This window comes from Borostomias antarcticus (genome assembly GCF_949987555.1).
Source record: "Borostomias antarcticus genome assembly, chromosome: 8".
Taxonomy (NCBI): domain Eukaryota; kingdom Metazoa; phylum Chordata; class Actinopteri; order Stomiiformes; family Stomiidae; genus Borostomias; species Borostomias antarcticus.
This window is the reverse complement of record NC_140241.1, coordinates 18,748,953-18,776,376: the sequence shown is the minus strand read 5'-3', so window position 1 is coordinate 18,776,376 and position 27,424 is coordinate 18,748,953. Positions and strand designations below refer to the sequence as shown.

General features: G+C 46.3%; 2 protein-coding genes across 2 annotated transcripts in view; one reads left to right on the top strand and one right to left on the bottom strand.

The window, feature by feature from the left end:
* Positions 1 to 60: 60 nt before the first annotated feature.
* Positions 61 to 19,599, top strand: rnf34b (ring finger protein 34b; the record flags this gene model as incomplete). The annotated part of the gene is made up of 8 exons (XM_084442675.1): positions 61 to 294; positions 3,732 to 3,983; positions 4,146 to 4,355; positions 17,690 to 17,752; positions 17,913 to 18,114; positions 18,226 to 18,255; positions 18,557 to 18,616; positions 19,415 to 19,599. Exons 1-8 carry the CDS (start codon positions 73 to 75, stop codon positions 19,597 to 19,599), a joined length of 1,224 nt encoding a protein of 407 aa, XP_084298801.1. The 5' UTR covers positions 61 to 72.
* Positions 19,600 to 22,713: 3,114 nt separating this feature from the next.
* Positions 22,714 to 27,424, bottom strand: part of kdm2bb (lysine (K)-specific demethylase 2Bb) — a 29,839-nt gene continuing 25,128 nt past the window's right edge. The window contains 4 exon segments of the mRNA XM_084442674.1: positions 22,714 to 24,589; positions 25,331 to 25,549; positions 26,071 to 26,232; positions 27,027 to 27,190. Of these exon segments, the coding sequence (XP_084298800.1) occupies positions 24,408 to 24,589; positions 25,331 to 25,549; positions 26,071 to 26,232; positions 27,027 to 27,190 (727 nt within the window). The 3' untranslated portion in view covers positions 22,714 to 24,407.

The following is a 27,424-nucleotide window of genomic DNA, read 5'->3' as shown; positions in this document are numbered from 1 at the left end:
CCCCCTGTTTTGTGTGTGTGTGTGTGTGTGTATGCGTGTGTGTGTGTGTGTGTGCAGGCGGGGGCGTCGTCCATGTGGGCGTCATGCTGCGGCCTGCTGAACGAGGTGATGGGCACGGGGAGGGTGCGCGCCCAGCCACCGGGGTTCGGGGCGGGGGCGGGGTTTGGGGCGGGGGCGGGGCCCTTCCGCTTCGCCCCCAGCGCTGGGTACTCCACCTACCCCCCCACCAGCTCCGGCAGCGCCGGGCAGCTCTGCAAAGCCTGTGGACTGGCCTTCTCCGTCTTCAGACGCAAGGTAAGCCATGATGATGGGGATGATGATGATGTTGATTATGATGATGATGATGAGGAAGATTGACAAGAGTCAAGTGTTTGATCAGATAACTGACAGCATTGGGTACGCTCTTAAAGGGGCAGTCACGCTTGTTCAGTGGTCAACGGCTCTTTGAGGGTTTTATGCGATTTCCGCAGTTCCGTGTTTCTGAGCAAAGCAGCTACTGACGGGGATTTTAAAAACGCCGACACACTCATTTAGGTTGGTCACACTTTACAATAAGGGTCACAAAAAACATTAGTTAACTGTTAACTAATGCTTATTTAGGGTTAGATTAGGTTACTAATGTTAATTAATACCTTAGTTAAGGTTAGGGTTAGGGTTAGGTGAGTTAACCTTAGTTAACATAAATAACATTAGTAAATGGTTAATAGAAACATTAGTTAACTGTTACTTAATACTTAATGCATTAACTAATGCTTACTAATGTACCCTTATTGTAAAGTGTTACCTTTAAGTTTTTAATCCAAATACTATCAACTGAAACAAGCATGACTGTGCCCTTTAACCTTCACCTGACAAACCATCCAACAACACTTCATCCCAGGTTACCTCAGTCAACTCCTGCAATGATGGATAACACACATACTGTATATACCATTTGGACAATGACGTATTGACACAAGATGATTGGACAACCAAAGTGGTCTAATGTTTGTGGTGATGAAAGGGGGTCCCTATCCTGGACTGTCCTGACCAGTCGCCATGGGCTTAGAGTTATCTATCTATCTGTCCGTCCGTCCGTCCGTCCGTCCGTCCGTCCGTCTGTCTGTCTATCTGAGTATGGTCTCTCACCTGTTTCCATACTCTTGAGGCCACCCCAGGGGGTCTGCTCAGACTAAGGGGCCGTCTAATGGAGCATATCTAAGCTGGTGTGTGGAAGCAATGCCTGCTGGGAAACTAATGAATGCCTTAGAATGGCCGACTTGCCTGGATCTGCCGGGTCCAGAGCCCCCTTTCAGCTGCTTCCTCTGCGCTGCCTCAGGGACCAGAGATGGGCCGGAGATGACCAGGAACTGGACAGTGTTCCCTCTGGCCTTCCTCTGTCACTCTCTCTGACTGGAATATCACAATGTCATTTATGATGGGATCCGGGATTCAAGGATTCAAAGATCTTTATTTTCATTGTATTATCATATGTACAATACATGGGCTCCATGTACTGAAATGCTTAAAGGAGTAGTAAAGGAAAAAATCATGTTTAGCCCTGTTTTAAGGTTACTTATGATCATATACAATGGTCCAGATCAAAAACTTGACAAAACTAGCACTTTTGAGAAAGTCTGATAATTGCTCTACCACCGTTTTGGTCATACAATGGAAATGGATGTGGGTGGGCACCTTGAAAAATCATTCAAAAAACATGTTAAACACTCACTTTCAAAGACAAGAAACTCACCTAGGTGTTAGTTGGCGTTCTGACATATAATTTGCCATAAAGTAAGATTCTAGTTAATCTGGAAAGGCTTTTTAAAATATTTAGCATAGAACTATTTAGTCGCAGCACATACGTGTGTAAACTTCCGCAAACTAGGTAGCCTAGCAACATAAACAATAACAATAGCTACCGTAAGTAGTTCCGCTTCCTGAATCCCCTCTGCGGATTGATCTACACATCTACAACGGTTGCGTCAATACAAGTCAATGGATTTCATAAAATGATCAATAAAACCCTACAGGATTCATACTTTGCGGCGAATTTGATGTCAGAACACCAATGGACACCAATTAGCCCCTCGGTGAGCTTCTTGTCTTTGAAATCGAGAGTTTAACATGTTTTTGAATGATTTTTCAAGGTGCCCACCCATATCCATTGTATGACCTAAACGGTGGTAGAGCAATTATCAGACTTTCTCAAAAGTGCTAGTTTTGTCAACGTTTTGATCTTGACCATTGTATATGATCATAAGTAACCTTAAAACAGGGCTAAACATGATTTTTCCCTTTACTACTCCTTTAAGGTGATCCCATTAATTAACAGGTAATGAGTCAAGTGTTGGAAAGCTTTTGTCTGATAGATCACTATTATTTACTGTAATTAATAAACAAAACAGTCTGAAAATCAGAGATGGGATCATCTCTCTTGTCATAGAGATTTGTTCACAAAATCAGGAAGCCTCAATTCTTAAATACATAAACTTCCCTTGTAATCAGAATGACAGCAGGTGAGTTTCCCGCGTGTTTCCCAGAGAAGTGCAGATCCACCTGTAGCTGTTAGTGGATACCAGTGTTGGGCTCGTTACTCAAAAAATGTAATATATTACTTATTACTCATTACCCTTTTTAAAAGTAATATCGTTACTTTACTTATTACTCCCAGCCAAAAGTAACTAGTTACTTATGTAATATATTACTTTCCATATTGACTACCTTTTGCAGCGTGCTCATCACGGTCCGGTTCTCTTTCCACCAACTTCATGTTGCTGTGTTGGCGTAGCAAATGTTTCAGGAGATTTGAGGTGGTGTTTCTGGCACAAGAAAGAGTCTTAGTAGAACTTACACACAGTTTACACTTGACAACATTCTTGTTGTCTTTCAGTTCCAGGAAATCGAAATAGTGTGCGTATTTCCAGCCATGGAATGTTAACGTTGTCATGTTCAAATAGCTCCGCTCGCTCGCTGCTTGCCTGGTTATAATGTGACGGGACGTGATATGAGCGGAACGTTCTTCAATCTGAAATCAAAACTTTATTTCACCCTTTGTAAAACGAAAATAAATAAACAGAGCAGGCCTATGACAAAAGTAATGCAGTAGCGAGCTTTCTGGGGGCAAGTAACTGTAATATTATTACTGAAATTTGATTAGTAACTCGCTACACCCCTCGTTACTGGAAAAAGTAATATTATTACTGTAGCGCGTTACTAGTAACGCGTTACTGCCCAACACTGGTGGATACACTCCTGATTCATCCCTGTAACCTTTGAACTGTATGTAAATCAATGAACACTTTTAAGAGTGAGGGTTGACATTCACACACATGATGATGGTCACTTATCTTCAGACCCAAACGAGAAGCTGCATCTGCTGTGTTTGTTCATCGTTAGGGGTCAACCTTTCACTCACCTTCAGACCCAAACGAGGAGCTGCTCTGCTGTGTTCATCGTTAGTTTCAACCTTTCAACCATCCGTGAGCGTCTCATCTGCTGTTACTAGTACTATCACAAAAACCAATCACAGAGCAAGTTACAATTCTACCTCTCTCTATTTTTCTCTCTCTTTCTCTCTCTCTCTCTATCTCTCTCTCTCTCTCCCTCCCTCTCCCTTTCTCTCCCTCTCTCTCTCTTCCTCTCTCTCTCCCTCTCTCTCTCTCTCTCTCTCGCTCACACACGTTGTCTCTCTCTCTCTCTCTCTCTCTCTCTCTCTCACACGTTGTCTCTCTCTCCCCTCTCGCCCACAGCACATTTGCTCCGACTGTAAGAAGAGTTTCTGCGCCCTGTGCTCGGTTCTGCAGGAGAACCTGCGCAGCTGCGCCACCTGCCACCTCCTGCGCGGAACCTCCTTCCAGAGAGCGCAGCTCATGCAGCTGCGGGTCAAGGACCTGCGCCAGTACCTGCTGCTGCGCAACATCCCCACGGACACCTGCAGGGAGAAGGACGACCTGGTGGACCTGGTGCTGGTTCACCAGGGCAGTCTGGACCCCCCCAGACCGGTTCACCAGGGCAGTCTGGACCCCCCCAGACCAGTTCACCAGGGCAGTCTGGACCCCCCCAGACCGGTTCACCAGGGCAGCCTGGACCCCCCCAGACCAGTTCACCAGGGCAGTCTGGACCCCCCCAGACCGGTTCACCAGGGCAGCCTGGACCCCCCCAGACCGCTGGAGGAGGGTGAGGAGGAGGAGGAGGAAGAGGAGGAGCAGGAGGAGGAAGAGGGGGCCGATGACACAGACAGTCTTCGCTCGCTCCCCCATTCGCTACACGCCTCGCCGCCCTCCGCCACGCGCTCCGCCTCCGAGCAGTCGTTAGGCTCCGCCTCTCAGGGAGACGCGCTCAGCCGGAGCGACAGCTCAGGAACCCCCAGCCAGGTAGGGATGGACACGCCCACACACACACACATGCACACACACACACACGCCCACACACACATGCACACACACACACACACATGCACACACACACACACACGCACACACACACACACAAACATACAGCTGTAGCCGGGGCGGCTGTAGCTCAGTTGGTAGAGCGGGTCGTTCAGTGATCGAAGGGTCAGCGGTTCGAATCCCAGCTCTGACTGTCCACATGTCGAAGTGTCCTTGAGCAAGACACCTAACCCCAAATTGCTCCCAATGAGCAGGTTAGCACCTTGCATGGCAGCTGCTGCCATTGGTGTGTGAATGTGTGCTTTGAGTGCCGCTAATGTGGACAAGCGCTATATAAGTGCAGTCCGTTTACCATTTACCATAAACACCATGTCCGCTGCTCCTCTGAAATCTGTCCTCCTTATATAAAAGCAAATTAATACTATCATCTATTATAAGAAGGGGAGATGATTGATATTTCTGGACATAAAATCCCAAAAAATCTGTCACAGTAGGGTATGGATTTATAGAAATATAGGGGCCGTAAAATGAGTTAGTATGTTTAATTACATAATATGCAGAAGACATCTATCTCTCTATACATAGGCTAAGATATGCATCTTTTAGGACTCGTAAGCTTTTTAGTGATCACATGCAGTTCTATACTGTAGTTGTCCAGTGAGACAGGAGACCAGCGCTCTGTCTTCTGTAGTTCTCCAGTGAGACAGGAGACCAGGGCTCTGTCCTCTGTAGTTGTCCAGTGAGACAGGAGACCAGCGCTCTGTCCTCTGTAGTTCTCCAGTGAGACAGGAGACCAGGGCTCTGTCCTCTGTAGTTGTCCAGTGAGACAGGAGACCAGCGCTCTGTCCTCTGTAGTTGTCCAGTGAGACAGGAGACCAGAGCTATGTCCTCTGTAGTTCTCCAGTGAGACAGGAGACCAGGGCTCTGTCCTCTGTAGTTGTCCAGTGAGACAGGAGACCAGCGCTCTGTCCTCTGTAGTTGTCCAGTGAGACAGGGGACCAGGGCTCTGTCCTCTGTAGATCTCCAGTGAGACAGGGGACCAGGGCTATGTCCTCTGTAGTTCTCCAGTGAGACAGGAGACCAGCGCTCTGTCCTCTGTAGTTGTCCAGTGAGACAGGAGACCAGGGCTCTGTCCTCTGTAGATCTCCAGTGAGACAGGGGACCAGGGCTATGTCCTCTGTAGTTCTCCAGTGAGACAGGGGACCAGGGCTATGTCCTCTGTAGTTCTCCAGTGAGACAGGGGACCAGGGCTATGTCCTCTGTAGTTCTCCAGTGAGACAGGAGACCAGGGCTCTGTCCTCTGTAGTTCTCTCTCTGTAGGAAGAGGGGGCCGATGACACAGACAGTCTTCGCTCGCTCCCCCATTCGCTACACGCCTCGCCCCCCTCCGCCACGCGCTCCGCCTCCGAGCAGTCGTTAGGCTCCGCCTCTCAGGGAGACGCGCCCAGCCGGAGCGACAGCTCAGGAACCCCCAGCCAGGTAGGGATGGACACGCCCACACACACACACACACACCTGCACACACACACACACACATGCACACACACACACGCCCACACACACATGCACACACACACACATACACACATTGTAACGCGCTCTGCCCGTTCCCACTCATGGAGCACGTTCCCGTTTGGGCTCATGAATATGTATACCTGTTAGTCCGGTGTCCGCCTCCTACCAATGGGAAGTAGGTATAGCTAGCCGGGAAATTGAAAGATGGAGTCAGTCGTATGGTAGCGCAAAGGGTGTGCACAGAGCCTTACCTTCGTCTGACGAGCGAGAGTCCTAACCCGGAACCCCAGTCGATTGCGCGGTGGATTGTAGCCTCGTGAACGGGAGGAAGCCTACGGAAGGTTTATGTTCCACATACCTCAGTGGAATACTATTTTGGAGGATCACTGTTTATTCCTTCGGTGGATTTCGAGGGGGGAGACACGGGCCGTTGCCGGCTCCTCCGGTCTTCCGCATTCGAGGGAAAAAGGGGGGGTGACGTCATCCGCAGCGTAAACTTAAGTGAGTTTGATCCGTTTATTTTCTTTGTGCGGTGGCTCTGATTGTATGATTTGCCGTTTTGGGCCGGGATTGATCTCTGCCGCAACTGTGGAATACTCAGGGTGTTTGTGCGTGGGTGAACGGATGGACCCACGAATTGCGCTGTTTTGAACTGTGACTATTCTACTGTTGTTTACCACGCCAGAGTGGACTGGATAAAGGACTTCCGTGTGGTGCGATATTCAAGGACTTGGGGGTGGTGCCACCTGCTGGTGGAATCTTGGGACATTGTTTGCACTGTTGGAATCTTGGGACATTGTTTGCACTGTTGGACTTCTGGGACATTGCCCCTGCTGGTGGGAGTTGGATTGTGTTTCAGTTGTTGCCGGGTGTGGGTCCGAATATATGTATGAAACGTGTGCCATTGTGTTTGTGTTATTCTTTATAAGCTTGCTGAGGGTTCATGTGAAGTACATACATGCATCCTGTGTAATAGCCTGGGACTCAGACAAACTATAAATATTGCCAGGGTTCCCCTGCCCTGGCTGGCGCCCAACCAATCACGTTTGAGGAACAGACCGTTACAACATGCACACACACACACACATGCACACACACACACATGCACACACACACACATACACACATGCACACACACACACACACACACATGCACACACACACACACATGCACACACACACACAAACATACAGCTGTAGCCGGGGCGGCTGTAGCTCAGTTGGTAGAGCGGGTCGTTCAGTGATCGAAGGGTCAGCGGTTTGAATCCCAGCTCTGACTGTCCACATGTCGAAGTGTCCTTGAGCAAGACACCTAACCCCAAATTGCTCCCAATGAGCAGGTTAGCACCTTGCATGGCAGCTGCCGCCATTGATGTGTGAATGTGTGCTTTGAGTGCCGCTAATGTGGACAAGCGCTATATAAGTGCAGTCCGTTTATAAAAGTAAATTAATACTATCATCTATTATAAGAAGGGGAGATGATTGATATTTCTGGACATAAAATCCAAAAAATCTGTCACAGTAGTGTATGGATTTATAGAAATATAGGGGCCGTAAAATGAGTTAGTATGTTTAATTACATAATATGCAGAAGACATCTATCTCTCTATACATAGGCTAAGATATGCATCTTTTAGGACTCGTAAGCATTTTAGTGATCACATGCAGTTCTATACTGTAGTTGTCCAGTGAGACAGGAGACCAGCGCTCTGTCCTCTGTAGTTCTCCAGTGAGACAGGAGACCAGGGCTCTGTCCTCTGTAGTTGTCCAGTGAGACAGGAGACCAGCGCTCTGTCCTCTGTAGTTGTCCAGTGAGACAGGAGACCAGGGCTATGTCCTCTGTAGTTCTCCAGTGAGACAGGAGACCAGGGCTCTGTCCTCTGTAGTTGTCCAGTGAGACAGGAGACCAGGGCTCTGTCCTCTGTAGATCTCCAGTGAGACAGGGGACCAGGGCTATGTCCTCTGTAGTTCTCCAGTGAGATAGGGGACCAGGGCTCTTTCCTCTGTAGATCTCCAGTGAGACAGGAGACCAGGGCTCTGCCCTCTGTAGATCTCCAGTGAGACAGGAGACCAGGGCTCTGTAGTTGTCCAGTGAGACAGGGGACCAGGGCTCTGTAGTTGTCCAGTGAGACAGGGGACCAGGGCTCTGTAGTTGTCCAGTGAGACAGGGGACCAGGGCTCTGTAGTTGTCCAGTGAGACAGGGGACCAGGGCTCTGTAGTTGTCCAGTGAGACAGGAGACCAGGGCTCTGTAGTTGTCCAGTGAGACAGGGGACCAGGGCTCTGTAGTTGTCCAGTGAGACAGGAGACCAGGGCTCTGTAGTTGTCCAGTGAGACAGGAGACCAGGGCTCTGGAGCGAAGCTGTGATGGGAACGGTCCTGGATGAATGAAGAGCTCCTCCCAGGATGTGATCCTCTCTGCTCAGCCTCACTATGGTCCACATGACTTCAGAGAGCCCTGCACAGCCCACGTGATGGCAGGAAACAGCTGCGCTTACAGTGTGTGTGTGTGTGTGTGTGTGTGTGTGTGTGTTTGTGTGTGAGTGTGAGTGTGAGTGTGAGTGTGAGTGTGAGTGTGAGTGTGAGTGTGAGTGTGAGTGTGAGTGTGAGTGAGAGTGAGAGAGAGAGAGAGGGGGGCCAGGGGCCCGAGGAGCAGACAGCAGCAGCCAGGGCTTAAGCTCTTTGCCTTTTTTTAGATCTGTTATGCTGAGTCCATTATATAACTCTCTCTCTCTCTCTCACACACACACACACACAGGTTGGTTTATAACTCCACCCACCCCCCACCCCTGTAACCAGTGGAAGGAAGAAACAGCCCACTCAGATCTGTCCCTGGGACTGTGATTTTGGAAGATTTGAAGATTTGCCTCCTGTTGTGACATAAAGACTTAAGAGTCAGACAAGCAGCTCAAGGCTCTGTGTAGCTGTGGTCTGTAAAGGACTCCCTAAGTGGCCTTAGTGGCAGCTTCAACTGGAGATGGATGGAGATAGAAGTTAGAGATAGAAGTTAGAGATAGATTAATATAGAAATATTTGCAGATAGAGATGGATGGAGATAGATGAATATGGAGCGTGACATCAGGGCGGGGAGGGCTAGCACCACCAGGTCCATTAATGCATTATTCAATTATTAACACAGGTGCATTCTGGGAGGCTGCGTTTGACTGGCCCGGTATGTTGAATAGGATGGATTGTAAACATGCAGGCAGGCAATATAGACCCTGTGATGTAACACGCCAAGCACTGCCTGCAGCCATTAGCTAATTGCTTTCTGTGCGGCGGCCCGGAGTTCTCTGGTGATCATTCTGTTTCATGTCTCCTCCTCCTCACAGAAAGGGCTGAGTTAATGCATTGCAATGCGCCACAAATCCAAATGTTCTCCTTAGACATTAAAGAGAAGTGGCTGTGTGCATATCCAGCCTGTACTTTATGGACCTGATGGACCGCAGCCCCCTGCCTGAGGGGAGGGGCATGAAGAGATTATGTCCGGGGTGGGAGGGGTCGGCCGCCATCTTCCTGCCCCGCTTCAGGGTCCTGGATTGGTGCAGGACCAGGAGGGAGGGCAGGCTGCAGCCGATCACCTTCTCAGCGGATCAGATGACGTGCTGCAGTCTGGCCCTGTCCTTGGCTGTAGCGGTGGAGTACCAGGGTGATGGAGGAGGTGAGGATGGACTCAATGATGGAGGTGTAGAAGAGTATCATGATTGTCTTAGGTAGTCTGAATTTCTTTGGCTGCCTCAGGAAGCACATCCTCTGCTGTGCCTTCTTCACGAGGGAGCTGGTGTTTAGTTCCCAATGGCAGGTCCCCGGGAATGGCGATGCCCAGGAAGAGGAAGTCCACAGTGGCGACCGGAGAGCCATACAGGGTGATGGGGAGGGTGGGGGGATTTCTTCCTGAAGTCCATAACCATCTCCACTGTCTTAAGAGAGCTTGTACTCCAGTGTGGACAGGAAGATGGTGTTGAAAGCAGAGAGTGATTTTTTTAAACTTGTTCAAAAAGTTTGAAAGTTTGACTTTTTCAAAATTCACTTTGAATGGCAAAACAGTTTTTAAAACTTAAATGTACTTATTCCATGTGCCTCTCTTCATCACAGAGAATAAAACTGATAACTCTTCAAAAATGTGTTTCTTACGTGCATGGGCCGCGGAACGCATTGCAGATTGGTTGGGCCCATGCAAGCCCTCAACCCCCCCTCACCCCCCCCCCCCCCCCCCCCCCCACACACACACATACACACGCACACACAGCGCCCCCACAGCTAAGAGGCCTACGTTATTATGAAACTCAGTAATAATGCTATTCTCCTGTACTATCTCAGTAATAGTGCTATTCTCCTGTACTAACTCAGTAATAGAGTGCTATTCTCCTGTACTAACTCAGTAATAATGCTATTCTCCTGTACTAACTCAGTAATAGTGCTATGCTCCTGTACTAACTCAGTAATAGTGCTATTCTCCTGTACTAACTCAGTAATAATGCTATTCTCCTGTACTAACTCAGTAATAGTGCTATTCTCCTGTACTAACTCAGTAATAGTGCTATTCTGTTGTACTAACTCAGTAACAGTGCTATTCTCTTGTACTAGTCCACTGGGCTATGAACTGGGTGTTCTGGCTCTCCTCCAGCATCCAGATTGCATGGCGTTTCTGTTGCCTGGGCAACACGGGAGGGTCTGTGAGATCTTGCGAATCTTCAACCGCTTTCTTGTAAAACTCATTGAATGCGTGATCTGACCTTTTTTTGGATGAAGCTTCGCGTAAAACCCAGGGCTCTCTGCGCATCCTGTAATGAGGAGTTTACAGTCTGGAGAGTCCTAGACAGCTGCTCGGCAGGAGCAAAACACATCAACGCGAGGTGAAGACCAAAAAATGGGCTGAATTTGTCAAGAGCTGTCAAAATGCCTCCAGCTTTCCTTCCAGCCTGTGTGTGATTCTTCATTTATTTCAGTCATCAAAGAGCAAAGTACAGCATAGTTGTCACAGATTTCACTGCAGCTGTGCGCACCGTCCGTCTCGTGGGACAGAGTGTAGATTATTATTGCCCAGGGCCATTTCATCTTTTAGGGCTTGGATCTTGTGGTTCTGTTTGGGGGACTGCTTCACAATATGTACCATCTCTTCACAAACGCATCTGATTATTTTACACTTTTTCCCAAGGGTCTTGCAAACATAAATTAATTCCGCAGTGCACAAAGCAATGCACATGAATGGCTGCAGGATTGTGTAGTTTAAAGCCTGCTGCAAGTCCATTCAAATGACCAGACCTACTAGCAGCCCCGTCGTATCCCTGTCCACGGCACATACTGGTCAAAGAGGATGAGAATGTTGTTTATTGCTGTGAGAATGGTCGAAGCGTCAGCCTGAGGAAAGTCCAACAAACCAATGAAATCCTTGCGAGGTTCATAGTTGTCATCAACCCAGCGAAATAGAACCACTAGCTGCTCTTTATTTGAAATGTCTCTGGTCTGGTCTGCTAGTATTGCATAGAACTCCCCACCAATAGGTGAAATAACCTCTGATAGTACAGAACGAGGAACTAGGTTCATCAGTTCATTGATTATGTCATGGCTCATGTAGTTTCTGTCTCCTAACCACTGGTAAATTTCAGGACAATCCTGCGCTCGTAATTCCAGCAACTTGTACAGATTGGTGCTCTTTCGATCGTTGCCATCTAATGCTATGCCCTGACCCATTAGATAAGTGATAGAGGTTATTTCCCTAACGAGCATGTCATGTCTGTGCCGTTGTTTAGCTTTCAGCTGAGCGTCAAGTTGGGCTGTAATAGGTTGTTGCTGGGATAAATACACACTGTAGAAAGAAAGCCAGTAGGAGCAGAGTTGGACTGCTGTAGGTTTGTAACCACAAAAAAGGCAAACATGTCGGAGGTGGTAAAAAATACAGAAATTCCATTTATTTTAATGTGTTGTCCCTCATGAACTATTTTGCGACCGCACTACCTCATACCTTTTCAAACTGCAAATTTATTAGCTCGCTTGATAGTGCTAGCAGTCTGGGTTTGTTTACCTGCAGCAAACATCTACAGTATTTGCACAAAGATCGTGGATGATGGATTATTATAATGACGATGATGAGGATTTTGAAATTATGAGGATGAGTGACGGCATTGGCTACAGGTGTTCAGGAATTTACATCCAAACACCTTAAACCTTTGTCCTCTCACTCCTTTTGTAATTCATCACCTCCCTCAAATATTCACATAGCTGTGCTAACATACAAAATGGCTTCCAGAAGGCCATCTGTCTACAATAGAATAACCATCCTTTGTCCCCAATTGCCGCCCTTTTTCTCATGTCACATGTCTGTACTCTTGGCCATGCCTGCCATTTCATATGATGTACAATGCAGTAGCCAATCACATCCTGGAAGGACCTTACCTGTGTTTTGACTGCATATAAGCCACAGCAGAAGACCAAACGGGCACTTCGCTGACTAAACCACCCTTGTTGCGTTTTCAGGAAGTCCTTGCGCTCGTATGCTTTTCACAATAAACCAGACTTAACCTTTTGAACGAATCTTGGTAAATCCTTTTGACTAGATCAGTTATTTTACTATCACAGTTGGCGACTCGGGACGGGATCGACTGCCGTGGGGTTCGCCTGGGGTGGAACCAAAGGACGCAGACGTGCGGAGCGGTAGCCGCTCTGGAAAGCTTCTCTCTTTGCGCTATTGCACTGGTTCGGAGAAGTCCGCCGTTGGTTCCACTCGGCTAGACTCACGGTACGTTGAAAAACGAATCCTTTTATGCTTGTTATTTGCCATGGTTTTGGTTCAGATTGTGTTGGTCTAGATTATTGAAAACAGAAACCCCGGCGTGGGTATTTTATAAGTAAGTAACTATCCAAGGAGATGTGAACAGCAATAGATATATTTATATATTATATTGTCCTTTGATTTCGTCCTTGTTTCGTTACGAGGGTATATGCCGTTCAGAAGAAGTGTGAGTTTTGGTCTCGTGAATTTGTACCCCTGTAGTTGATGTACAATTCAGGTTGTTTATCGGTTGCAGCTTAGAACGGGTTTTTGAGTTAATACGCCAAAGAGTTGGCACAGAACGTATTTCCCTTTGGCCGGTCGCGGGTGGAATTAAAACCGCAGAGCCGTTGTGTGTTTTCTCAACGAAGGTAGCTACGGGAGTGGTTTTGGTATGTTAGTCCGACCCGCGTTTCTGGTAGAAGCGTTTGTCCCTTTGATCCCGGGTGGTTTAGTAAACCTAAACTAAGTTTAGCTTTGACTAAGTGGCTGGTGCAGCCAGGCATGCTTGTCGTGTAGTCGTGTGTTTGTCCTCTTTTCGTCATCTTTGGTTGTTCTTTGTTTTGCGTCCCCGTGTTAGTCTGCTGTTTTACTGTTGGAGTTTTGGCTCTGTCTTGTATGTGCACGGGATTGTTAGTCTGCTGTTTTACTGTTTGAGCCTCGGCTCTTGCCTTGTATTGTTTGTTAAGCGCGCCATTGATCCAGGTAAAGTATTGTAAGTATTTTGTACACTTTTTAGACTGTTAAATTCGTAACTGCTAGATTTCCAGTAGGCTAGCTGGTTGTCTGGGAGACGCAGGAAAACACCACTCCGCTCTCCCGGTGATCCGCCATCGAGCCAGAGAACAAAGGACCAGTTGACTGGGTGAGTTATTTAGCGGTTTAATGTGTCTTTGTTTCTTTCGAAATTGTCTTTGTTTATTTCCCGCCTGTGTTTAACTATACTTTTCTTTTCACTGTTAGTTTTGAATTATAGGCTGTAGGGTATTGTGTTAATTATGAATACCAATACTAGTTCGCTGTCTGGGCCAGCTAAGATTGTTGCGCAAAGGTTTTGGGATGATGCTTGTGTACAGTATTTGATCTGGGCGAGACATTCTGATTTCCCCCTGTCCGGTACACTCAAGATTAGTGAGTTAGCGACTGTTAGGGCTCAGTTACAGGCGTTTGAGATGACTAGGTTAGGAAGGGAGCCTGGAAATGCGATAGATTGGAATGCATTCAGGAAGTGGGAAATAGTCGCACACGAGTGTTTTTTCAAGTCAGAAAGACAGGTAGCTGAGGAAGTTAATCAGAGAGATGAATATTCAGAGTCCCTCCCCCCTCCTAGTCATTCCGTTTTGAACTCTATCACGCCGACTCGGCACTCAGAGCTCACACCTCTTTCCCAAACTATGACTGGTTCACTCGCTGTTGTAGCTGCCGCCCCGCCTCCCAACTCTGTTTTTCCGTCTGCTCCCAACCAACAACGACCAGAGGGGCGACAGAGAAACAATGGGAAGCGTTCTGGTAGGGTTAGGCGAGGAAAAAGGTATAATCGAAGTGAAGACAGAGACGATTCATGTTACCATTGTGGTCAGTATGGTCACTGGATGGCACAGTGTCACAGCTACCGCAAGATAAAAGAAATGGAGAATTCTCAGACCTGGGGTCCAGCGCCACCTGCTGGAGTTCCCTTGAACAACCCACAAGGTAGATTTTATCTAGCCAATATAGACCCATTTTTTTAAGGTAAATAAACAGGACGAGACAGATGTAGCTGAGGACGTAAGGTTTGTACATGATAGTGGGGGGGATAGATAATGTTTGCCAGTGTCTTAACCTGAATACAGCATCTCCTAACCCAATTATATATTTTAATGTTTATGTTAAATATCTCATGTTTATAGTTTGAGGCACATTCATCGGGCCTGAGTGTTTTTCCTGAGTGTTTTTACAGACATCTGTCGTTCCGGCAGTGATGGGTGAATGCCGAACCAGGAGACGGGCACAGGACCGGAGGTGGAGATGGGGGTTACCGGCCTGTTTCCCTACAGATGGGCGATCTGTGGTTCGTGGGATGCAGAGCCAACGCCATGTCACCGACTCACTGGGAGCGACAGATAAGTATGACATAGGGAAGAGACCATTTTGTCCGAAGCGGGCGGTGCCCAAATACTCTGTCCTCAAATGCAGAAGAGGGAAGTTTTAGATATACAAATTTTAGCTATACAAATGAAGCTTTGATGGATTTTTTGATTAATTGATAATTGATGTTTTTCTTAATTGTAAATGAAGCCAGTTCATTTTAGTGTCATTTCATTTGAGTAATGCATTTTTTTTCCCCATCTCTGTTTTATCCTGACTTCAGGAAATTTGTTTCTACCCTTAAGGGGTGTTATTTTGTTGAGACGAGAATGTGTTTATTTTATTTCATAAAATCGCGAGAGAAATTCTAGAGCCAAATCCAATTGCCTTGATCATGACTGGGGACTGGGCGTGTTAAAGTCATTCTTACACTGCCCCTGATGTCACTGTAGGCTACTGCAGAGCCTAGATCCAAGATTACAAAAGCTAGATTCCCCACTGACAAACTACATAGTTTAGAGCCGACTGGCTCTAATGACACTTGAACAGACACCCTGTTTAAGTTTTCCTGACTGAATAACAATTTTTCCCCAAAGCAGGAGCTTGCACTTAACCATGTTTCTGAGTATCTCCCAACAGACTGCTGATAACCGTTCCTGACCAAAGAGGGGAACAGGGAGACCAGACCAGAGGACTCAAAGGGGAACAGGGAAACCAGACCAGAGGACTCTCCTTTTTTCTCTTCTGTTTTGTCTCTGTTTGTCTCTCTCATCTGTGGATCCACAGACGGAGCACTTCATCAGCCTGTACTGGGGGAGCGGGAGCGCCGAGGTGGCCCTCCAGCAGCACGACCCGGGCCGGCCCTACGTGGAGCAGTACCGTGTGGACCGGGTTCAGTTCAAGAGCCTGTACGTGCTGCTGGCGCCCTGGCTGCGCACCTTCACCCTGCTGAACCAGGACAGGGACCCCCTCCTCACCTTCCGAGAGCTCGCTGGCTGACCGCTCTATGCAGACCTGCCCAATGGGAAGACAGACTACCAGGAGCAGATGAGCAGCCTGAGAACAGGCCAGAAAACATGGAAGAGAAGTAGATGTTGCGGGATGAACCTACCCGTCAAAGATGGAACAATCAGCACCAGGACATTCTGGCCTGTGTGGAATAGCTGTCAAAAGTAGCTGAGAGGACGGTCCATGCAGCCGAACCAGAGATCTCGAGAGCAATCGGAGAGTGACCTTGACAGTCACCGCCACACTGTCCTCTCCTCTGATGAGCAATCGGAGAGTGACCTTGACAGTCACCGCCACACTCTCCTCTCCTCTGATGAGCAATCGGAGACTGACCTTGCCGGTCACCTCCTTCTCGTGGTTGTGGTATGACAACGTGGACAATCTCAACAGCAATGACTGCACCTCTAACCGCACACACTGGAACCTACATTAAACATTCAGAGACGCAAACATGGAAGCTATGATCCAGAGGAAATTACATGCGATTATTCACAACAAGAGTGAATGAACTTTGAAATTATCTTGAAAAAATATCATATTTGGTTACAAGAGTTACAATGGTTGAAACATGAGTTGATAAATAAGTTTGGGTTTTTCCTCTAAATTGACCAAGAGGTTTTTTGCCCTTCTTACACTGGTAACCATTTATCTTTTTGCCTTGTTCAAACTTTAAATCAAGGTTTTTTGGTGAATGGTTGTCCACTTTTAGACTATAAATAGTATATAATCATGTCATCTTTTTTACCTTGTTTTCCTGTCATATTTCTGAAACAAGGGGTTTTGGTGCGTGATTTTGCACGTGGAAAGAAAATAATCTTTTTTTTTTTGCTCCACCTAGTGGAGAGATTATTTCCTTTCCACATGTATAGCATAGCTGAATGTTTACACTTTGTGTTTGGATTTTATATTTTATTTTTGTGTACCTGTTCAGGCACAAATGGGGGATTGTTCAGGAATTTACATCCAAACACCTTAAACCTTTGTCCTCTCACTCCTTTTGTAATTCATCACCTCCCCCAAATATTCACATAGCTGTGCTAACATACAAAATGGCTTCCAGAAGGCCATCTGTCTACAATAGAATAACCATCCTTTGTCCCCAATTGCCGCCCTTTTTCTCATGTCACATGTCTGTACTCTTGGCCACGCCTGCCATTTCATATGATGTACAATGCAGTAGCCAATCACATCCTGGAAGGACCTTACCTGTGTTTTGACTGCATATAAGCCACAGCAGAAGACCAAACGGGCACTTCGCTGACTAAACCACCCTTGTTGCGTTTTCAGGAAGTCCTTGCGCTCGTATGCTTTTCACAATAAACCAGACTTAACCTTTTGAACGAATCTTGGTAAATCCTTTTGACTAGATCAGTTATTTTACTATCACACAGGTTTGAGCCAGAATACACTGGAACTCCAAGAGATGGATGAGGAGAGAGCAAGAGGAGAGAGCGGCAGAAATGCTTTGGTTCATTGTAATGATGAATTATGCTGACCAAAGCAAAATAGGGGTTCTTATAATCATATTTAACCCTTAATGTTCTAGTTTATTGGCAAACTTACATAGCCTACTAGTTTGCATGCTAACTCGCTACCTGGAGTAGTTCATACAGCTCTAGGTATCTTAGACTTAAATGTTAACGACTTAAAGACATACGGTTAAGGATTTTGTTCAGTTTTACTGTGCTAAATGCAGTTTGTAAAACAGCTTCTAAAGAAGCACAGGAGCACCACACTAATGATGTCAGAGCATTGGTTGAACGGAATGGTGATCCAGGAACGTCTTGTTCTGGGAATGAATGCTCATTGTCAGTGGGTTCTAGTGGGAGAAGTAGAGAGGAGATTGTCTGTATTGCTTTTGCAAACATAATATTTATGAACTTCCCCAGATGACATGAATATCCATTCTAGCCATGAATAAATAACTGAGCTCAATGTGATCCTCTTGTGCTCAGGAACCCGGAGAGGCTCCATCTGTGTCCCTTATGAACCTGGAACCCAGTGAACACATCCTTGAGGTGAGAACACCTGACCTGTGACCTCTCTCTGCCTGCTCCTGTGTCTCCTGAAGGGCATCCTTACTCCCTGTCTTCAAAGCTGTCTTGGTGCTCAGTGCTCAGGTACTCAGTGTTGTTCGCCTTCATGTGAAGTGTTTCCTGTGTGCTGTCTCATCTGCAGGTCAGTCCTGCCACCCAGAGGAGGATCCGAGCCTCTCTCTCTGACCTAGACAACGAGGGGGACATTGAGAACCTGTCTGTCCGCCAGCTCAAAGAGATCCTGGCCAGGAACTTTGTCAACTACTCTGGCTGTTGTGAGAAGTGGGAGCTCATCGAGAGAGTCCACCGGCTCTACAGGGAGAATGAGCACAACAGGAAGTCCTGTAAGCAAGCCCGATATTATGACACAACTTCTAACTTCTTTCTAAGAAATCTTGCTCAATGCTCTCAAGTTTTGCTTGATCAGTAAAGACTTGGTGGCTTTTTTCTTCCAGTGGAAAATGTCAGCAACAGCATAACTGCAGGTAGGACTGAACACATTTGGGTACATTTTGCATAAAGTATAGCCTGATAAAGAACATGAATACCAAGACTTCTCCTTTTGTATGCAAATTGTCTCTGCATGTCCTTGTGTGTGCATTTCCTTGAGAAAAGTGAGAAAAGCCTTTAAGTCAAAATGGGCTATCTTGGGGAATTGGCTCAGCTCAATCTTGTATTATAGTTGATGTGAAGTGTTACAGTTTGTGAACTAGAATGTTTGGCTTCACACAGACTGTTCTGATTCAATAACACTGTTGATGTTTGTGCCCCTTATTGTAAATAAAGTTGTGTCGTATCCCCCGCCTATCTACAATGGTGGAGTTGGAGGTAAGACTGTTGTTGGAGGTAAGACTGACTGTTGTCTACAGGTATGTGTGCCTCCACCATCTTAGAATCCATGAACTGCTCAGCGTTGGCTACACTAGGACTCTTGTCTTCGGAGTCATGTATGCATGAAGCTGCAGTCCATTTACCCACTTGATCTCTCATATCAAATCACATGTCCCCATTTAACTCCATTATGTTTTCCACATTGCTTGTCTGTTCCTCTCATCTATAATATCAGCTCATGGTCTCTTATCCTGTCACTGATGTGGTCACTAAGAGCTTTTCCCTCTTCATGGCCGATCATATTCTTTTGATAGGATTATGTCCTCCTCAGATATGATTACATTTACTAGCATGAGTCTGGGAGACACCTTTGCTAATAGAAAGGGCTGCAGTAAAGAATGAATCAGTCTTAATACTGCTACTGTAAGTGCTGCTCTGGAGAGAGACCTAAACTGCGTTAAGCCGACTCGCTGCTGTAGGTACTACCGTCCGTCATGCACTGATGTTCTCTGAATGCGCCCGTAGATCTCTCCTTCACATCACTCCAGTTCTGAGGTCCTTACACTGGCTTCCTGTCTGTCAAAGAATTGACTTAAATACTGCTGTTGGTTTATAAGCACTGAATGGTTTAGGGCCAAAATATATTTCTGATCTGCTGCTACGTTATGAACCATCCAGACCCCTCAGGTCATCTGGCACAGGCCTGGTTTCTGTCCCCAGAGTTAAAACAAAACATGGAGAAGCAGCGTTCAGTTTTTATGCTCTACAAATAAATCTGCCTTGCCTTGACCCTGCTCTTCCTCTTCTCTCCAGACGGGGTGCGGTCTCAGCTGGCCTCGGACGACAACCTGTGTCGCATCTGCATGGACGCCGTCATCGACTGCGTACTGCTGGAGTGCGGTCACATGGTCACCTGTACCAAATGCGGGAAGAGGATGAGCGAGTGCCCGATCTGCAGGCAGTACGTTGTGCGGGCCGTGCACGTTTTCAAGTCCTAACTTTGCCCCAGGGCGTGCACGTGCGTGGAAGACTGAAGCTTTGGAAAACGTGCACATGCTGGGAAGAAGCAGCGACTATGAGGGGGCTGTGGCTGTGCACGTCCTCAAGTCCTCATGCTGCAGCAGACTAACCCTAACCCTACTGGTCCACCAGTCCCAGAGTTCAGACCAAGCTGCCCCTCATGACCTGAACTAACTCCAGCTGCCCCACCTGTCCTGAACTAACCCCAGCTGCCCCACCTGCCCTGAACTAACTCCAGCTGCCCCACCTGTCCTGAACTAACCCCAGCTGCCCCACCTGTCCTGAACTAACCCCAGCTCTGACCCCGGCTCCTCTCACCTACCTGGTGGCACAGGGATTCTGTCTCTCTGCTTTGGTTTTTTTAATACAGATGTTCATTTCACTTTGTAGCATTCTTATAAACCATGGCGGGGGTCCTATGGATACTTGAAGAGCATGGGTTGCGCGTGATGTTTTATGGTGAGAAGCTGTGAGTAGTAAGAGGATGATATCCCATGTTAGAGTCAACGGGTTTACACACTCACGCCGCTCCAGGCTGTATTTCCCTCTGGTCTTAATGCAATATTAGAAGAAAATAAAGATATGTTTATGTGTGAGTGATGGTGAACTAACTGTCCAGGAAACTACCAGTTTGCATGTGTTCTATTAAAAATATTGGACACACACACGCGATAGAAGGGTGTATAAGGTGCCATGCTTCATTCCTGAGCAACACTGAGGTCCCGTTTAAAAAATGTGGTTCAACTTGTGCAGCAAGAAATATCTGATTATTGTCACTAGTGCACGCACCCATTCAAGGCTGTGCACATTCTGCAGAAGAGAGGTTGTCTTACGCTAATAAGCTAATCCTTAGCAATGGGGTGAGGTGCAAGTATAAAAAATAATTATATATTAAGCTAATCCTTAGTGTAATAGGGTGAGTTGCAAGTGTAATGGAGTACATGAAAATTTATTTTTGATGGCATGGCCCCTTTAAGAGACTTGAGGCAGATATGAGAACTAATTGCTAGCGCCACAATGTATTATAGCCTACAGTCAACTAAACCAAACTGTAAATGGTTCATTCCCGAAGGCCCCTGCCATCACATGTGGTTCTATGATGGTGGTATACTTTTTTTTCTCAGTAGCATTTGCTAACTGTAGAGCATAGTCCTATCTTCAAGCTCTGGAGCTAGCTATCTTAGCTTCCATCTTCCCCTTAAACCTACGCCCCATTTGTAATCCAGTGGAAGGACAAACGGCATAACAACTACCACATTAGGCTCTTATGCATATCAAACATTCTGTTGGTTAGGTATTTAGACCTTTTCTTATTCCTGCAGTAAGTTAGAATCCTAAAGGCATCTTAAGCATTTATCTGTAGCTAGTTCCGGTAGCATGCCAGCTGCAGCTTGGTTTATGGGTTGAGCGTGGCACTGGATTGGAGTGTTTTCTACCTGGCCAAACACTGCATGTCCTGGGGTCCTGAGCACAACACCTGCTGAATGTTAACTTCATACAGTGCCTGGTTCTCAAGATAATCGTGCCAGAGACAGACATACAGAGACGTGGCATTATTTAGTTAGATGCTGGCGTGTGCCACTCCTCGACAGAGCAAGCATTCCAGATATGAGCAGCATCCATGGACCATGTCCATAAACCCTAATGACTGGTTGGATAGCAGGCAGTCCCACTCCATAGGAAGGACCTGGAAATAAACTAAACCTGAACTAGAGAACTGTCCCATCATGCACTGCTGTATGAGGTCAGATATGCGAGAGACCGTCAAACATGTTTAGATCTTGTTTGTCTTAAACAAGGCTTATCTGCCGCATGCCGTCTCCCATGGCAACCTACCAGACTGGCTCGGGGCCCATCCATCACAGTCTAATCCTGCGTTTCTGGTTTTAATCTGTATTTGTGGATCTTTTATTGAAATCAGTCAGAACTGGTTGTGTTTCAGCTATTTAACACAAGCAATATAATATCATTGTTTTCCCAGGGGTTCTGTCTGCTTGCGTTGTCCATTCACTGTGTGTTACACTTTTATGATGTAGGTATCAGGTGCTAATTCCTCTGCTTGGAGCTTTAATGTTCACATATCTTTTTATCATGTTGTGGGATGTGTCTTTTGATATGTACATTTTAAGGAAACAACATTTTCAAAACCATTTTTAAGTTCCATCGGTTGAACTCAAGAACAAATGTTTTCTCTCATGAAAGCCAGTTTGTTCAATTGTCTATTTACAAAGTATCCAATTATGCCTGTTAATCTAGAGGAAATGCTTATTGCTGTAAATAATTGCATATGATATAGCTAATATTGTTTACTGACATAAGTTATTGATAATGATAAATGTATATTTTTCCATTTGCTTCGGAAGATTTAATTTAGAGGTCAAAAATGCAATTTCAGAATGTAATTGCCCTTAATTTGGTCAGATGCGTCTCAACCAATCAAAAGAGAGCTTTCTGATCGTGTGACATCTCACAATTAAAGTTGCATCCTAATTTTTCTTTGAAGCATTCCTTGTCCTTACCTGCTATGGATCAAAACAGAACAGATATCCATACATCACGCACAGTAGCAAACACTGCTGCTAAAATGCTGCTAATGCTGCAAACAATGCTGCTATTTCTTAAAAGATGTCACTTGTGAGCAGCTATATCAAAGTAGGATGAGTTTATGAGCACTCAGTGGAATCCTGGATCTTTGTATTTTGGAATGTTTAACTTTTTATTTAATTAAAAGAAAATGATTTACTAGATTTAATAAAATACGGTGCATTAAACCAATAGGCCAAAATCCTGCTCTTTAAGCGCCTGGGATTTCCACCTCGTCTGTGGCGAGTTGCTTACCTGTACATCTGATATTGATCGCTTATTCATGGGAATACTGAGCAAATGCTCGTCTTGTGGTTAAACAACAGTTATGTGACTAAAATGTTGCTACTATATGTAGAACTACGTAGTTTCATAGTAATTGATGAAACCCATATTTATATTCAGAATCAACAGCAACCCATCTAAATAACTGTCAACATATTTATTTCAGTAAAAAAAAAAATCATAGATATCCCAACATATGAACATATTGTTTACATATTGCACAGAATGCTTAAAACTTTAAGTTAAGAACTAGCCAGGAAATAAATGTCCAAATGTAGAGCTTAATATTGAGACTAAAAGTTAGTTTTAGTTATTCCTCATAAGTTAACTTATACTGTACAGTACTATATACAACGAAACCAGTCACTCACTAGAACTAACATGTTCAAACAGTACATTGTGACTGAGATTAAATGTTTGATACATTATGACTCCGTCTGTCAAGTCACATAATGTCTTTTTCTGTATATTACACTGGGAAATAATGGCATAATAACAACCGGGTCGTTAACTACATTTATCGTGTGTGTGTGTACTATGTAATTCCTATAGTTACCATGTGAAGCACAGTCTTTCTTTGCTGCATGCAGTCAGGAGAATCCTACTGTAAAGAACTGAACAACACTGACATCATCCGAGACCTGATTTCAGTATGCTGTAGAAATATGAACTCCTCCTCTGGCATGATGGACATTGTAGGAAAAATACAATATCTACTAATGTCAAACTGTGCAAATAGTATTTTCTGGATATTAAAGGGCCCCTATTATGCACCTTTTCAACAAGTTAATATAGGTCTCTGGGGTCCGATATGTCTGGATATTTTTGCTGAACATACCACTCAGATGAATCATTCTAGCCTCTATACGCCTCTGTTCCAGTCCTGTTCTGGACGGGCCGTTTCTGTAGCTTTAAATGCAAATGAGCTGCTGCTCCCTCCCACTCTGTCTCAGAACAACAGCATTTCGGAATGGCTGGTTAACTTGTTTTCAGAGTGACTGAAAAATGACTGGGTTATCTTTCAAAGTGTGTGTTAGTAGGCCCTTCAGAAACCCAAATGCATGTGCACGAGCACTGAAAGTTTTTTTCATAATAGGTCCCCTTTAAGAAACTGAAGTGGAATGAGTTCTACAGTACATAGTCCTATGGAAAGCAGTAAGCACCTGTGTACAAATACAAACTTCAAATCTATCACCACAAATAAATTAAATATGAAATGCGCTTACGTACACAAGCTACTGGTCCTGTGGGCATAAATCTTCAGAGATCACTTGCATCTGAACAGTACGAAGCGTAATAGCGACCCAGACTGAGTATTTAAAGGGGACTGTACATCAGTGCATTCAATGCTGCACATAAACGTATGAAACACTTTCTGATACAAAAATACTTCAGTATAATACATAAACATTGCATTAGAACAAGGAACAGGTAGAGCAACACAACCATGAGCACTGTGTACATACACAGCACATTTGAAGAAGTAAAAATCAATAACTTAAAATGAAAAGATTAATATATATTTTTTTAAATATACAGAAACATGCTTTGTCTAATTTCCCGTAAAGCCGGGTGCCCTGCCAGCCTCACAGGTTAGCCCTGACCAGCCTCACAGGTTAGCCTCACAGGCTAGCCCTAGCCCCACCAGCCTCACAGGTTAACCCTACCAGCCTTACAGGCTAGCCCTCCCAGCCTCACAGGTTAGAAATATTGTTTTGGAGAAAAATTCTCACTTTAGCAGCATGTGAGTTCCACGATGACACAAACCGCTTCACAGCAACCGTGTCCACTTCCTGTCAACCGTGTCCACTTCCTGTCAACCGTGTCCACTTCATCTACCATCTCCACACCTGGTGAAACCCACACTCAGTGGTTCTATATCTGGACAGAGTCAGGAGTCACAGTCCGCTGCTGTCAACTAGCTGATCTTCTGAAGCAGTTTCTCCTCCACCAGTCCAAACTGCACGCTCACCGACATCTCCGCTATGAACTGTTCACAGCCCTCCTTGGTCACCTGCTTGCAGTAGCGCAGGTCGATATGACAGATGCTCCCACAGCGTTTGAAGTAGGTCAGAGATTGGTCTGTGACTCTGTTGCACACTGCAGAAGGAAGGAAGGGAGCAGAAGAAGAGAGAGACGGTTAGGTTCCAACGCGGCAGCTCAGAGAAACTCACCACCAAGCAAGCCACTTCACACTTGGTTTTATCGATCATTCAGACTATATGATATATCCTTTAATGCGCTTTGTCACTAGGCGATGGCTGCCCTCAGCACTGCTTCTATTGGCTGGCTAGGTGAATGACATGACAAGGGGAGTGCCCTGGCCTCATCCGTCTGCTAGCCATAGAGCATCTTCCATTACAGGCCCCCGGCTGGTATTGATCCCAGCGCTAATAGCACTGCTCTCTGGGAGAGGAGAACCACGAGGGCGCATTATTTATGCACTCTGTTGTGTAGCTGCACTCTTGGTGATTCACTGTCAAATCTATTTTTAAATTCTATTTTCCCCCCGACAGTGGAACATAAATAGATACAATTATCCTTGTAGTGGAGCCGTCTGTGGCCCTGCTGTACCAGTGCCTGGGAAGCAGACCTTCCTGTGGTCACAGCTTGTTATTCATTAAAACCCTGACCCTCTGTGCGCTGATGCATTGACCAGGAAGTGGACAGCTCTGCTGTGAAGCAGGAAATGACAGCTGCATGATTGGCTTTTATTTTTTTTATTTTTTTTAAATGACTAAGTGGCAGGGAGGTGGTTGGCGGTGCTCGGTCACCTGACGTGCGGGTGTCATCAGGTACGGGGAAGTGAGGCGTGTGAGCAGGCGGGCGGCGCCGTCCTACCTGATAGGCTGACGTCTGTGAGCGAGTCCCGCGTGGTGCTGCCCGCCGCGGTGAGGATGTTGACCGACTGGTCGGTGACGTGGTTGCAGTAGCTGAGGTCCAGTCTGGACAACAGCGGCATGTAGCGCATCAGCAGGCGCAGGGAGGCGTCGGTGATGTCCAGGCCCGCCAGACGCAGGTCCACCACGTTACGCAGCTTGCTCCTGTTGTCCAGCTGACCTGAGGGCATTACGTCACGTTTGTTAGGAGTCTGTTGTAGTTAACAGGGTTGTGTGTTGTAGTTAACAGGGTTGTGTGTTGTAGTTAACAGGGTTGTGTGTTGTAGTTAACAGGGTTGTGTGTTGTGTGGATGATTGTCTCCGTCAAAATTCATTGTAGAACTGCTGTGCTGCTTTGGACAGGTCACCCTTTCAAAAGAGATTTTTTTTTATCTAAATGAGACTTATCAATAAAGGTTGAATTAAAATCAGATTAATCTAATAGGGTGAAATAAAACGATCTGATCGATCTAATAGGGTGAATTAAAATGATCTGATTAATCTAATAGGGTGAATTAAAATGATCTGATTAATCTAATAGGGTGAATTAAAATGATCTGATTGATCAAATAGGGTGAATTAAAATGATCTGATTAATCTAATAAAGTGAATTATTCTAGTCCAGAGATCCACAAACACTAAAAGGAAAAGTACAGGTGGGCGGGGCTGGGGGGGCGGGGCCGTGTGGGCGGGGCTGAGTACCTGGTCTGTTGTCCGTGGGCGGTGAGAGCAGGTCCCTCATCTGGGCGTCTTTGAGCCCCTCCACCCACTGGACGTCCAGGGTGCGGAGCAGAGGGCAGCTGGAGGTGCAGAGGGCCGACACGGCCACCCAGGAGCAGCCCGACAGCAGCAGCACCCGCAGACCTGCAGCAAAAACACGCTGAAAACCCTCCACCCAGCCAGCTGACCCTTCCACCCAGCCAGCTGACCAACCAACCAACCAACCAACCCAAGGACCGCAGCTCTGGGGCTCCGCCCTCTGAGCAGGCCAGGCCTACAACAGCTTTAAAACTACCTGCCTTAGTGTCATCTGGTGCCGGGCCGACTCGGTTTTACAGTTAATAAGTTAACCCAAGGGTGGAAAATAAACAAACAAAAACATTAACTATGCAAATGTAATTACAGTCACCACATGACCCTGGGAGGAGACGGATCAGTAACTAAGATAATTATCTGAAACATCGGGAACCCCTAGTAATCGTCCCCAGCTCTATATCAACATGCTCAGCTATATGACAAAGTTACATATTCCAATTTATTTTATTTAATTACCAAATCTAATAACCAGATCCAGCTCTATTATAAATGTCCTCATCAACACCAACACATAACAGACACACTTTAGAAGGCAATGCTGGGAGGGGTTATGGATTATGGGTTGGGTCTTTAGAAGGCAGAGCTGGTATGGGTTATGGATTATGGGTTGGGTCTTTAGAAGGCAGTGCTGGTAGGGGTTATGGATTATGGGTTGGATCTTTAGAAGGCAGAGCTGGTATGGGTTATGGATTATGGGTTGTGTGCAAAGCACATGCCTCCATCATCTATTCCGCTCATGGGAGGACTGAGACAGGTCGTGGTGCCAGACCGGGGCCAGACCGGAGCCAGACCGGGGCCAGACCGGGGCCAGACCGGGGCAAGACCGGGGCCAGTGTTCCTACCTGGCAGTCTATTGATGAGCCAGCTGAGCTGTTTCTTGGAGACGTTGGTCCAGCTGATGTCCAGCGTTACGGGCTGGCGCCGGATGATCCCGCTCAGCATCAGCGGCGTGATGGACTTGCATCGGTTCAGATCGATCCGCTTCCACAGCCGCTTGTCACAGCACCTGAGGGAGGGGCAGGGGTCAGGGGTCAGACTTACAGCGCGACCACAACACCAGCACACGGCCATAAAATCCAGAATGGTGGCAGGAGGGAAGGCCGATAGCCTTTGAACTTTAGCCTTGGAACTAGGAGGACGAAAGCTCTGAGGGTTTTTCAGTTTCACTGCAAGGCTAGTAGCACCAGAAGTAGAGCACACGGCTACTCTGTATCCTATCAGGACTCATCATGACGTCAGA